Consider the following 14,125-nt stretch of genomic DNA (forward strand, 5'->3'; position numbering starts at 1 on the left):
TGGTTAAAGGAAGAAAATGTGTAACTTTTCATTAATCATAAAATAACATTTGAGTTTGTCTATTCATTAACTTATTGAAATGGATTATATTACCAGATTGCAGTAAATCATCCACAAAATATTACAATGCTTACTAGCATATTAATTAAAAAACTTATTTCCAAGTGTTGAACTTTCATTCAACAGATTGAGGAACGGAAGGGGTGGATCAATGAGAATGCAGTCTTCAAGTCAGTCAGTGAACTTTGATTCACAAGTGACTAACAAGCTCCAGTTAGGACCCTCTACAATTCTACCATTTCCAGCTGAATATGTGTCCCTTTTAGTTTATACTTCCAAAACCAACTCCCACAATCCATCATATCTTTCTTTATCGAACCCAGCTTCACTTCTAGACCTGACATAGACATAACGAAAACATAGGATAGAATTTAAAGTATACACGAGTATGGAGTAAGGTGTGCAGTATTAAATTACATGTTTTTTTTTGGACTTTTCTTCTGCAGCTAAAAACACCTGTTATTCAGTTAGAAATGAAACCAAACTCCAGAATAATCTGGAGAGGGGGTGCTTCACGCAGAAGGAGAGGCTTCATGTCTTGCCCAGAAAGTAGGTTTTCCAATTTGGTTAAGTTGATTGAGAAACCTACTCCAATTCACCAACTTATCCCCACTAGGCAGCAATCTTCCTTACATATAAGGGAAGATGCCCAGGTTCATAGATATATAAGAGGAATGCAAGATAGAAAGAGAGAAATAAAAAAGTACAAGAGAGACATGAAAAAAATAAAAGAACAGAAGTGTGGTGTGGAACACTTCCTTGAGCAAAAGAAGGGAGATTCTTTCTAGTGAGAGTGTTGTGGGCCAGCTTTCTAATTTTGCAATTTCATCAAATAAAAGCTTATTTCTTCTCATTTGCACCCAGGGGCTTCCCAACAATTCTTATTCGTGAAACACAGGTATGAATGCATTGGTCACTAGATATGTCTACAATGTAGCACTACTGACCTGAAGATCCTTGAGTAACTTGCAGCTTATGACCGTCAGGAACTTCAAATAAATGACTTCCCTAGATGAGTTTGAAAAGAAAAGATAGATTCACTATTAATAAGAAACAACAATCACTATTAATAAGAAACAAAAAAATTGTAATTGGAAGCACATTCCTCGCTCTGCCAATCATTTGGCAGACTTTCAGGCTAAGACGGGTATTTCACTCCAACACCTTGTTGTAAAGGAAAGCCCTCCTAGCTAGGTTCATTTGTTTTTTTCCCTCTCTTTTATAGTATATACACCTCATTTCAAAAAAAAAAAAAAAGAAACAACAAAATTCAAATCTCTTCCTATAGGAGTATTGTCGATATATGACATTTACCTGTAGCATTACATTTGTTGCTTCAAACTCAGCATTTCCATGGAGTATGACCTTACATGTCTCGTGCCTCTTTAATTCATGCTTCCAGTATACATTTTCATTAGATTTCCAGTCAATTCCTTTGTTCAAGATCCTGACATTCTGTAACTTGCATCTTCCGCACCTATTTTTTAACCAATTTCCATGTAATAAATCAGGCTTAAGTTTCCCACTGCTTATATTTCTTAAAGGATAATTGAACAGTCAAAATGTACCTTTGTCCATACTGTAGTATTCGTTCATTTCCATTTACCCTCATTGAGCCCATGATATTTTCTGCAATAACAATCAGGCTTCCTTCCAGCTGAATTGGAAAAATGAAATGAGTCCACTGGTGGTGCTAAAATGTTCTTGAGGAGTTCACCAATAGCAACGTCTAACAAAGAAGTTGTGACTAGACAAAATATACCAGATCATGACTACCTGAACATCTCCCCATAAGAACTCTGCTACCTCTAGCAGCAGCTCAGAACCTTCAGAAATAGAACCTCCATGGAACTGAAAATTTTAACACAGTGAGTAATCTTGCACTCACAGGAAATTTCTTTGGAAAGGGAACACACAAGGCTTTACATCAATAGTCCTTACAGCCTCAGAGTAAAAAAACTGTATCAAAATACAGTTTGGATCTGAGTTAAACAAGGTACTTCGCTAACTATCAGTAATTTAAAACACTAAAGACTGTTTTTAGTAGAAATGCTAAGGACTATTAGAACTAAAAAAGTAACAAATAAATTATGAGTACCTTTTGTCTAGAAACCTCCCACAAAGGGCCCAAAGCAGGATGGAGAAGAATAATAAATGTGGGTCCAGTATTTAAATACTTGCTGTTGTCACCTATCTGATGATGCAGGAGGAAAAAAGAATCTTAGGGTGGCATAACCATGGAATAAATAAAACAAATTAAAATAAAAATTAACACTTCATATGTACAAATAACACTAGCTCAGAAAAACCAAGATGACATAAATTAATACCTTTGGAATCTTTACATTGCACTGAGAAAGTAGATCAGAGGCATTTCGTATCAGATCCAATAATGAACCATCTGGAGTCTGTAAATGAGTTAAGCTTGAGTGACTACAAAGATTAGGATAGTCTCAAATACAACCCACAACACTAAACTAACACAACTGCATAATTTTTCAAGCAAATAGGTTTCAGATTTATGAGGAATTATCTCCAGCAGTTCAGTGATGAAAATGTATTGAAAAAGAATAAGATAAACTGTTTGAAACAATTGACATTTAGAATGACAGTCAACAGACACAAAAAAAAAATCTAACTGGTCAAGCACAGGATTAATATATCTTTTGCCATTACAACAAAAGAATTGATCCCCCCCCCAATGAACTCTAAAAGATATTAAAGGACTGAATCTCTATTGCATTACTAAGAATCTATAAGCACCTTAACTTTCTAATCTTCTTGTACTTTCCAATGAATGCTAATAACAACAACATACTAGGCATACTTGGAAGCCTGAAAATATTTGAATTTCTAATTGATATCATAAGTAGAACACATACCCAGCTATTATGAATGAGTTTAAAAGTGTATCTGTTCTCAACCACTGTAAAGACACCATTCACCTTGATCTGTGTGCCATTACTTGCAACTGTTGTGCATTCCTCAATCAATTAAAACTAAGAGACCACCAACCTGGTGCAAGGATTTTTCCATGTGCCTCCGTTTTCTTTTAGCAGATGAAGTAACCTTCCGCCTTTCATTGTATACTATGAAGGTATCCAACTCATCTAAGAAATTGTAATACACAATAAGTGACACCAATCCATAGAAAATGGTAGTAAAACAAAGTTAAATTTATCTTTTCCACCTTCTACTCCTTTACGGCGCCTGGTTGAGTAGGCATTTAGAAAGTGATCTGCAATGTTTTGCATTGTGCATTCTAACCTACCACCAGAGACGCTGCGACAGGGTAAACTGTCAGTTATTAGCCCAACAAAGGAAGTTTTTATCAGTTCACAGTCACAAATATGTTGTAGAAAATAAGACCTAAGTCACTCAAGTAGATGTCACATGCACAAAACGTGTGCTGTCAATGAAACTGGCCCTGCTATTTTATTTTATTTTAAATAGAAACTGGCCCTGCTATTTGAAAAGCCACCTTGTGCTATGTAAACTTGATGGTTACGAGCAGCACATTCAACTATACAGGAAAGCACATGCTTAAAGGCTAAGGCTGTCCAAGTCTCGAAGTTAAGAACTATAACCTTTCAAACCCAGACTTTGTGAAATAGTTAAACTATCTGAATAGGTGATTTTGACTCTTTATAATCTACTAATAAGATGACCATTTAGCATTCAAATTTAGCAACACCTCTCATGTTATCATTGATCGCCAGTACTTGTTTCCAATGGTACAAATACAACCCTCTAAAGAGATTTACTAGCAGGGAATTCATATACAAGTATTCACTTTTTACTAAATATATATATATATTTGGAACACCAACAAGTATTTACATTTCTTTCTCAACATATATGCAATAGGAATGTTAACATATATGCAATAGGAATGTTGCAAGTCTCAAGATATCAGTTTCAAACTAGTGATGTAATGATATCCAATTTCTTTTCCCTTTTTTTACATACCAATGAGAAAGATGGATTCTAGTAAGAAGGCACCAAAGGGATCCCAATATGTAACTATAAACAATCACAATGAAAATTTTTGCATTTGCTCATTTCCAACTGATCAACCAACACAACATGCTACAGATTGACCTAAGCAACAGAGAAGGAAACACAAATACTGAACCAAGCATATAAAAAGATAAAAAAATGCACCTATGACGGATGCCGAAGTGATCCACAAATATCACGGGCTTCTTTAAGTTAAGTACTAACCCAGGCAAACATGAGGCATTTTTACTGGCTCCCACTTTCTCAGCAGAAGCTAAATCAACATAAAGGATGTTGGTATTGGCAGGGAACTCCGCCTGTAAGCTTCAAAAGAACAAAAAAAGGTGTTGTTGAAGTTGCTTCTTGAGTTTTGTTGAAACAATAAGACTAATAGTCAATATACAGAACCAAGTTTTGTCCCTCTGAAAGGATGACAATGCAGTGGATCTAAAATTTCAGTTACAGAGAATGCCGTTTCCTGATGTAGAATTTGTACAATCTATCTGATCTCCAGAAGCAAAGATTTTACCATCAAAGTATTAAAACAGCACTTGAACAAGTAAAACAGATAAGAGCACAACTTAAGTGAGAAACACACAAGGAATTCATCTACCTTCCAGGAGAAATAGGAGAATCTTTGATGCCCAACTTTTCAAACTCAGTGTACTCAATACATGTTAAACCATATGTCCATCTGTCCTTCGAATGTTTTTGCTCTACAAGAACATTAATTCCTTCTGTAGCTCCAATCTCCCGCCTACAGGATGCAAAGCCTAGTTTCTGCAGTATCATAAAGATAGTCATAAAGATTATTCTTTTGGGTATCTCAAACCACAACTTTGGTTTAGTGTTTAGTGTTTAGTGTTTATTAAACAAAAAATAAGATACTGTCATTTGAGATGGTTTCGAAATACCCATATAGGGTAATAGATCATAAGAAGTAGAAGATGGCCAAAATTGACAAGATGGAAGTGATAGACTTGAAGAAGGCCAAATTTTACAATTGAGGGAGAAATAAGAAAGTAAAATCCTAACTGCAGTAGAAAGTATGAGTTCAATGGCTCTCACCTTTCCATGGTGCAGACCAATTCCAGCAAGAGCTAAGAGAGTTACATCTGTTGCAGCCACTACATTACTGCAACCATCACAAACAACAGATTTGCAATGACAAAGCATCATCAGTTCACAGTTTCACAGTAAGATACAAGGCAATCAATTGGTCTATATCAATAGAATGCATTTTTTTTCCAGACTAAATGTTTCTCCAGGTTTTCACATTAAAGATAAAAACATTAAGTACATATAACACTCTAACCTGACTTGCCGTACTGTAACACCTTTTCGACCATGGTTGTAAAACCACTGGAAAACACCTTTGTCATATGCAAGTTTCCACAGTGCACCATGGCCACCAGGTTTAGACACAAGAGAGAAGGGCTCATTCACCAACCACTGTCCATCTTCTGCTCTAATAGCTGGGACCAGAGGCTGACACAACAAAATTACTTACATCAGTGAGGCAGTAGACACTTTTGAACAAAAATGACTGAAGATCTGACTAATTCAAAAGACCCCACCATGTGTACAGGCCAAAATACTCCTTGAATGGTAGGATTTAAGAAAACCAGGTCAAATTGTAAATGCTGAAGATTCACAGAGGCCACAGTCATTAAGGAAAAAAATTCATGAGATTCTTGAGAACAGTACATTGTCCCATTCCAAGCCAGATATCATACTGACACAGTAAGTCCAGAACTCTAACCCCCTCTAAGTGGATCAGGGGTCAAAGTGCTTTCCTGATACATAAAAAAAGTTGAGTTTGAGTGGTCCTCTATCAAACCCAGTGACTTATTTCACATACAACCGCATGTTGATACGGACAATTTTGGTTTCATCATATCCTTTCTATGAATTTGTGGTCAATCTAATAAAAAAAAGTGAAAAGTAGAGAACCCTAACTCTCTCTAATTTGTTTTGAAGTTTATAGTACACCAGCATAAGCACTACATGTCAGAGGTGCATATCAGCATGATTCCAGGAAGAACCTTAACATGACTAAGCTCTCTACAGAGGACTGTCCACAAATTTAGGAGTATCCTAAAGAGGATCAACAACAAACACCATGTTATACTTCAAGAAAACCAAAGAAAAAGGAGTACTTAAACAGCTTTCAAAATAAACTGAATAAACCTGCTCAAAGAGTTTAAAATTAATTCGACCTCTCCCAAACCATTCCATCCTTTCACCAAGATCTTTAATGCGTTCATGATTCTTTTTTGCAGAACTTGTCATGATTGCGACTGGGGTGATGCATTGTTCTCCATAGAGTTTGTAATATAGGTACTCTCTTGCCTGCCATTCATGCAATTGGTCATTAGGAATTCATCATTTATCAGAACCCACCTAACAAAGAATTTATTAAAGATTTACAACTACAGCAGGCAGTATATTAACAGAAAAGCTGAGATTATCCAATATTGGTATCTTATGCTAGATGGGCACAAAGATCAAAAACATAAAACAACTATAGAGAATGGGTAATCAATACCATACGGATTTGAGGAACCGCTTTAATACACTATTTATAAAATTAACTGTAGATAACAAGAAGCTTTTTTTAGATACTGTACAAGAATTTCATTTGGAAAGAGGAGAAATAGTACACCCTCACAAGACACAATTATGTAGACAACAGTTAGCATTGCACAAAATACCATCGATGGAGAATCTAAGACGAGCCTGATGTTTCTGCAGTTTGGAAAGAAAAGGAAGTAACCTTGCAAATTTTATCTTTATAGTTGAAAAGATGCTAACAGGTCCTATCATGGTAAAACTCTTTCAGCTCTGTAGCAAACTAAAATTATGAAAGGCAGAGAACAACAAAACAGAAAAGAATATCTAAAATGCGATCAGCAAGCGGAGAAAGTCCAATACCTGAAGATCTCTAATAAGACCCTCTAATAATGTCCGCCCACAATAAGGAAGCATAGCAGCAGGAAGACATTCACCTGTGCTAGAGTCCACTAAACCAAGCCTGTCACCAGAGCCTCCCAAAGGATAAACCTCACCAAGTTGTAGTAAGCCCTGAAAAAAAAAAACCATTCCAAGGTACAATTTCCGGATAATATGTGAATTAAATGGAACTCTACTTCTTTTAAGAGCAGTTTGAAAAGCTAACCTCTATTCCCCATAAAGCTGCTAGAGATGCATATTCCCTATTTTCTGAAAGATCAACTCCAGCAGGAACAAGAAATTCTTTAAATTGATAATCTGTTGAATCATTCAGGAGCCTTGACCAGCTCATGGTCTGATTTTCTGGCTTTGATTGTAAAAGGAGCTCCAACACCATTATTTGATATCTGCATAAAACAACAATGCTAGTCACAAAGGGTTCCTCTTTCAACTAAGTGTGTTTTACTTCACTTGTTGATTTTACATTACACCCGAGGCCTCAGGTGTTAGGATTGAATTCAAGACCGACCACATGCTAGAAATGACCCATGTGACCATTGAATGATGACTGCTAAAACTCTGATTACAACAAAATTAAACTAAAATATAATTAGTAATGCCTTGGTTCTAATATCTTAATAAAAGTTAACAGTCAACAACCACAAATATCTTAAGCGAACCATAAAACTCATTTAGCAACAAGAGGAATCTTATTAAATCAAGCCAAAGTTCCAGACACCAGCTACAAAGAAAATATTGGCAAAGGAAGGACTACACATGCTATCCCACTTAGCTAAAAATTTGTTCTTGGAGTGAAAAATTTTAAGATAGTCATAGAAATTATATATCCAGGCCTGCAACTGCCTAATTTAACCAAGTCTGTATGTTTGGAAAGGAAAACAAGATAAGTCTTCTCCAGTTAATTCAACCAAGAAATTCTCTTCTTTTTTTTTCTTATTACTATCGAGTTTGATATGAAAAATGAGCTCAGAGTTACTTCTCATTCCGCAGAAAAATATTCACCAGCTTAATTTATACACTATAAGAACACAAAAAAAGTTATTGTAGCTGCGATGATCAATCTGCTTACCCGACGATGCCGCCAATACAATCGTAAAACTTTTCAATGTCTCCCAACAGTTTGACCAACTTCTTCATCGTCGCCACATTCCCCTCCTTGAAATGTCGAGGCCCACTACCAATCTCGTCCCAGTTCTCAATCAAATCAGCTAAAACATAAAACGCGCTCTTCAAAACACTGCTCTCCGACTCGAAAGCCCCATCAAACTCCGACAGAAGCACGTGCTCCTGACCGGTGGCTACAAGGCATTTGAGTAGAAAGAGTTCGAACGGCTGCAGAGCGGGCGGAGCAACCGAGTTACCGCGACCGGAGAAGAAATTGACCACTCTGGAGTCAGCATCCAAAACCTGGAGCTTCTGCTTCAAAGACGGGGCATTGGAGAGGCGAGCACGCAGGGAATAAAGCAGAGCGAGCTCCTTGACGAAGTCGAACTCGGGAGCAGGGGCGTACTCGATGGGCACAGTGGAGACGCAGGCAGTCGTCGGCTGAGTCAGAGAAGAGAGCGAGAGAAGAGATACTGAAGAGAGACATTGCCGAAGGGGGAGGTGCGTCTGACGCAGGAAGGAGTGGAACGAGCGAGGACAAGTCGAGGTGGAGAGAGGGGGATGACGGAGAGAAGGCGCAGCGTGCGCCATGCTCACTGTGGCGGGAGACCCAGCTCGGAAGGAGGTAATTGCAGGGAGAAGTTGGTGATGGAGGGGATTCTCAGTTCTCGTGCTTATAAAAGACGTCTTCCAGAGAGGAAGAAATTGGATACCGCCATGGCAGAAGAATATACTGAGAAAATGCCACCATGATTCGGTGTTGTCCACAGTCCAGACTCAGAGCATGTGGGTCCGGCCTGATCTCCTTCGGGGAGTTTCTATTGGTTACGTTGGCACTGCTGTCTTTACAGGTCGTCTGTGTTAAACCGATAACCCCATGGCAACCAGGACTTTACACAAAACGAGCTTCCCTGTAAAGCAAGAAACACTTGCATTTGAAATAAGACATACCATCCAAAACCTCAGTTAAATCTTCTCAATTAGCCTTGGTGGCTTGAGTTGTGTGCTATAGATTCCATTCTTGTGTTGCCTAGTTTGGCTGTTGTAAGTCCCTTGGACGGTAAAATGTTTTAATTTGGCCTTTGTAAATGTCTTTTGGCTGCTCAATTGTAAATTCAATTCCAAAGCACAAACACATTGGCAGTTCATTAGAAACCTGAGATTGAGATTGGGTGGTGAACTACTATAAATTTAAATTTCTTTGTATAGTTGTTGTTTTGATTTTTCTACATTACATTTTGAATTCTTTATAGTATATTGGTTAATTGTTGAGTTTGAGTATCATCTAGGAAGATAAATTGAAATTTAGTCCTTAGAGCTTTTAAACCTATTCAGATTATGTTTATACTTGTGTGACCTAACAACCCGAAAACCTTTTTATCCATTTTTTAGAAATTAAAGCAAGGAAACCTCAAGCTGGCCGAGATCAAATAGGTAAACATATATCTTTCTTAATCAAGAAAGAATAATAACCAATGTTATAATCTTAACCAAAAGATCTCAATCTTGACTTGTCTTAATTATTTTAGGCAAGAAGAAAATTAATCAAGGAAAGTAATAATCATACAAAAAACAAAGGATTTCAAGCAAACTAGAGATTTTTTTAAGAGAGGAAAATTTCCATCTATGAATTAAGTGACGACTATCATCCAAAAAGATAGTCTTAATTTTCTTTGAATTTTTTGGTAATGTTAGGAATTAGACACTCTAATTCGAAACTAACGAGACAAAAATAACAATCCAAAAAAAAAACACGAAAATACAACAATATTTATACAGGTTCGCCTCAAGGCCTCAAGGCAAGATTACATCATGTCTTTCGCCGTAGCAGTAATCTACTATGAAGATGAAATAGTTTACAAAAAAAATCACATACTTACAAGTGTTTTCTCTAACCTCTCATAGCCGCAACTGATGATCTTTCTCTGAGTATTAAAACCCTAAAAATGGCGCCTCCAAATATAAACAGAAAATTAGAGCAATCAAATTACAAGTATAAAATCCCCAAACTACCCTTAATTAGACAACAATCAATATATCATGGACCTTTTGGGGACTCCACCCCCTTCCAATCCCTATGGTGACCTTACCGCGAAGGTTGATCCGTGTACCGACTTAGCGTAGGGCGTTGATTAGGCTCTACAACTTAACAGGTAAGTTAATCCACTCTCTATCTCAATGTGAAATAATTCCCAATGAGAGGAAAAACACCATCATGTATCCTTTATTAACAATAAAAATTCAGCACTTCAATATACCTTCTCGAGTTCAATTTTTTTGAATATCAACTTGTCGTCAACAAACAATGAAACCTCAAAAGCTCTTAATAATGTAAGCATGACTTCTTTTAATCCTAAACTCATGAAACCAGTTATAAACGAGTCTAGTTTCAATTAAATAGCATCCATGATTCCATAATAATAAAACAAAATTTATATCAACCTTCAAAGAGAGCATGAAGCGATCATATCAGAAAACCAACCTTTAGGCTGAAGTTAACATGTAAGAAGTAGTATTTTAAATTTTTTCTGAATCAAAGATTGCTAAAAATTCCATGTACCAGCAATCATCTTAAAAAAAAAAAAAAAAAGAATACTTATTTTTCATCGAGCAAATAAAGGACTGAAGATTGATCCTTTGATCAACACTTCAACTCCACCAAAGAGATTAAACTTTAATCAACAAGCACCATAGCTTCGGGATTTTAAATCTAATGCTCTGATACTATGTTAGATTTAGGACTCATTTAGTGAGTAATTAACGAACTAGATTATGGTTAAGAGAGTAGCAAGAGAGAGAGAAAGAAGAGGTAATCAGGTGAGAGAGAAGGAGACGAAGAGGATAAGAGAGATTGGCTAGGAGAGAGAGAGAGTGAGAGGAGGAAAGGAGGATTAGGTTTAGGTGACATGCCTAATCCTCCCCCTTAATGTATATTTATAATAATGAGAAGAGCTACAATTACATCATTACCCTTTACCATAAGTAGGGAGAAAAAGGGACAAAAAAAAGGAAAATTACATCATGCCACTATAATACAATTCTTTCTTCTAATAAATCTGGTTTATTTTACTCTTCTATGTTTATTTAATTTCACTTTATGTTATGAAATAACATTTTTTATATTTATTTTTGGAATCTTGTTTTATAGTTTTTTTTATTGTACCTTTTCTTATCACTAAATTTTAGTTATATATTTTAAATTTTTTGTTTATAGTATGTAATGGATTATACATTTTAATTATTTTATCTATTATTGTAATATATACTTAATATGCAAAAAATCTTATGATAAGTAATTTTAATATTTTAATTCTTGTATATTTATATTTATATTTATTATTTAATATTTAAATATTTTGTCTATTGTTGTACTATATACTTAATATGAAAAAAAATATTATTATAAATAATTTATATTTTAATGCTCTAATATTTATATTTATATTTACTTTTTCACTTCTTATTATTTTTAATATTTTATAACCTAAAATATTTGTAACCATTTATACTTTATAATATAATTTAGTATATTTTTATTTATTTTAATATAGTATTTTTATTCTATTTGAATCAAATTTCCACAAAATATACATCGACAAGATTAAGGTGAGTTGGTAATCTCCCAAGAATGGGATGAAATAGTTGAGAAATTTAGATACAACCTTTCATAGTTCTTCTCCAAGACTTTTGCGAGAAAGAAAGAAAAGAAAGAGGTGTCCGCCCTCCCCTATCTTGAAGAAAGACAAATCTAGAGATGATTTTTACTTTTTTTATACAATCAGTAATATTTTAACTAATTATAATTAAAATAATAACATAATAACACAAATAGAATAATAGTAATAAATTGCCAAAATTAAAGAGATATAAATATAAAAAATTTAATTAAATAAAATTAAACTTTTAAAATAACTAAAAATTAATATTAATATTAATAATTAAACATTAAAAAGAAATTTGAACATTGTAATAAGTTATAAATAGTAAATTAACATTAAATAAAGTAAATAAATATAGACATTAAAGTTAAAATTTTAAAATATGTATTTCTTTGATATTATAAATTCATAATAATAGAAAAAATATGTAATAATATGATATCTAATCAAGTAGACACTAAAATTAAATTATGATTAAGCATTTCATAATTTATAAAAATTATATAAGATAAATATTATAAATAAAAATAAACATATAAATAGTATATTTTTAGTGTTTAATTTTAATGTTCTTTTAAAGGTTTTAAGATATTGTTATATATCTTAATGTTTTTAACACTATATAGGGGGGGGGTTAGTCAACAAACTAGAAATTTGATCTTCATCTTCATCTCATGCATCTACATGATCTTCATCTTAGAAATGGGTGTTAGTGTGGACAAGTTCATGTTCGAAGATGGTGTTAGTGTGGACAAGTTCATCTTCATCTTCATCTTTCAAATTTAAAATATGAACCGTCAGGTCTTTACAATTCAATTATAAGATATAAACCGTTGGATTGAGGGATTATAGATCTAAGGGTAAGATAAAAAACTATTATAGATCTGAACTATCATATGAAAGTGATTACAGATCTAACGGTCAGGTTGGGCATTAATATTTTGAACCGTTAGATCTAAGGGGTGGTTTTTCCAGAAGGTTAGAACGGGATATTAATTTCCAACACCTTCGTCTCCGATCACGCCCTGGCCCACTATGCCCTCACCAGGAAAGGCCCTACTACCTTCGCTGATCGGCCGCCGCAACTCATAGCGGTCGCATTCTCAACGCTAACCAGCACAACATTAACTCCACTAAGGTCCTCTCTGGCATCTCCTTAATTCGCCGCAACCTCATGATTCACTTACTAGGTCCTACGGCGAAGCCTGCATCTGGGTTTTGGAGCTTCTGTTCCAAAGTCTGAAATCTGAGTCCCAAACGGTAGGAAGCGTTCGCGTCTGAAATCTTTTCAGCTCGCCATGCTCTGCTTGTTTGAGTTTATGTGTTTCAGGCAGAAGCTCAATGTAGAGGTGGTTAGGGAGATTGAAATGGCACAGAGAGATACAACAGCGACGTCGGGAGCCCAGGGAGACGAGAGAGGGAGTGCGGGAGAGAGGGAGGAAAAAAGAGAAATGAGGACGCGCCAGAGAGGGGGGTGTGAGGAGAGAGAGGGGGAAAACGAAAAAAAAGAAGCGTCGCATGACCTTCATCTCAAAGAAGATCAAATATGGCCTTCTTTGAAATGAAGGATTTTAAACCGTGGAGATGAAGGACCGCTTCATCCCCTGCATCCAGATGAAATATCATCTGCACTCCACTAACGACTTCAAGTGTTGAAGGGCGTCATGCGGTTGAAGATCATCTAAGACTTCAAGTTGACTAACCCCCCCCCTATGTAGAAAAGATAATATAATATAGTTTGTTGATAGATATTTTATTTTCATTAGGATTATTTTCCATTGACATCAAAATCCACAATCCTACTTGAGTGGTTGACTTCACCCGATTGCAAAAATAGTTTCTATAAAATTTTAATCCCAAACTCCCATTTTTTTCTTTTCATTTTTATGTTTTTCTTGAGTTACAATCTTGATTAGTATGTTACAGACTCTATAATATGCCAGGAATGTGGCGGTGCCGGGGATCAACAAAGAAGAAACAAGATTGTTCTTGGTTTCTCCTGCCGGTGGTTTCGCACTGAGAAGAGAGGGAAATGCATGCAAAAATAGATTAAAAGAATAGAAACAGGTGTTTGGTGATTACCATGCCGGTTGATACACGACAATAATCTTTATATAGACTTGTTGGACAAGTACTTGAGATCTCACCACAACAGTCACCTTCACATAGTCAGATCTAGAGTACTTGGCAGTCTTCCATTCCTCTTGTACCTATCGTCATCCTTCAACCTGCTCAGCTTTGAAGCTTTAACAATGGCGGCCTTCGAGTCTCTGCTGCCACTCTTTGAAGAAGATGAAGATGAAGATGACGATGATGGAGGGAATAAAGAA

The 14,125-nt window shown here is 35.5% G+C and overlaps 1 protein-coding gene across 1 annotated transcript; it reads right to left on the reverse strand.

Annotated features, from left to right (window-relative positions):
• Positions 1–32: 32 nt before the first annotated feature.
• LOC137966347 (UTP--glucose-1-phosphate uridylyltransferase 3, chloroplastic-like) lies at positions 33–8,774 on the reverse strand. Its single transcript, XM_068812931.1, has 17 exons — positions 8,102–8,774; positions 7,238–7,418; positions 6,994–7,143; positions 6,250–6,411; positions 5,375–5,547; positions 5,128–5,194; positions 4,673–4,839; positions 4,225–4,383; positions 3,251–3,342; positions 3,076–3,170; positions 2,391–2,468; positions 2,159–2,254; positions 1,837–1,911; positions 1,629–1,717; positions 1,375–1,537; positions 1,008–1,068; positions 33–397 (listed from the first exon to the last, which is right to left on the reverse strand). The coding sequence occupies exons 1-17, from the start codon at positions 8,725–8,727 to the stop codon at positions 285–287; spliced, it is 2,547 nt and encodes an 848-aa protein (XP_068669032.1). The 5' UTR covers positions 8,728–8,774; the 3' UTR covers positions 33–284.
• Between the last annotated feature and the right edge of the window lie 5,351 nt (positions 8,775–14,125).

Source organism: Aristolochia californica, unplaced genomic scaffold (genome assembly GCF_029961685.1).
Source record: "Aristolochia californica isolate CCGP_79_NKW_82.1479 unplaced genomic scaffold, dmAriCali1.0.hap1 SCAF_5, whole genome shotgun sequence".
NCBI classification, from domain to species: Eukaryota; Viridiplantae; Streptophyta; class Magnoliopsida; order Piperales; family Aristolochiaceae; genus Aristolochia; species Aristolochia californica.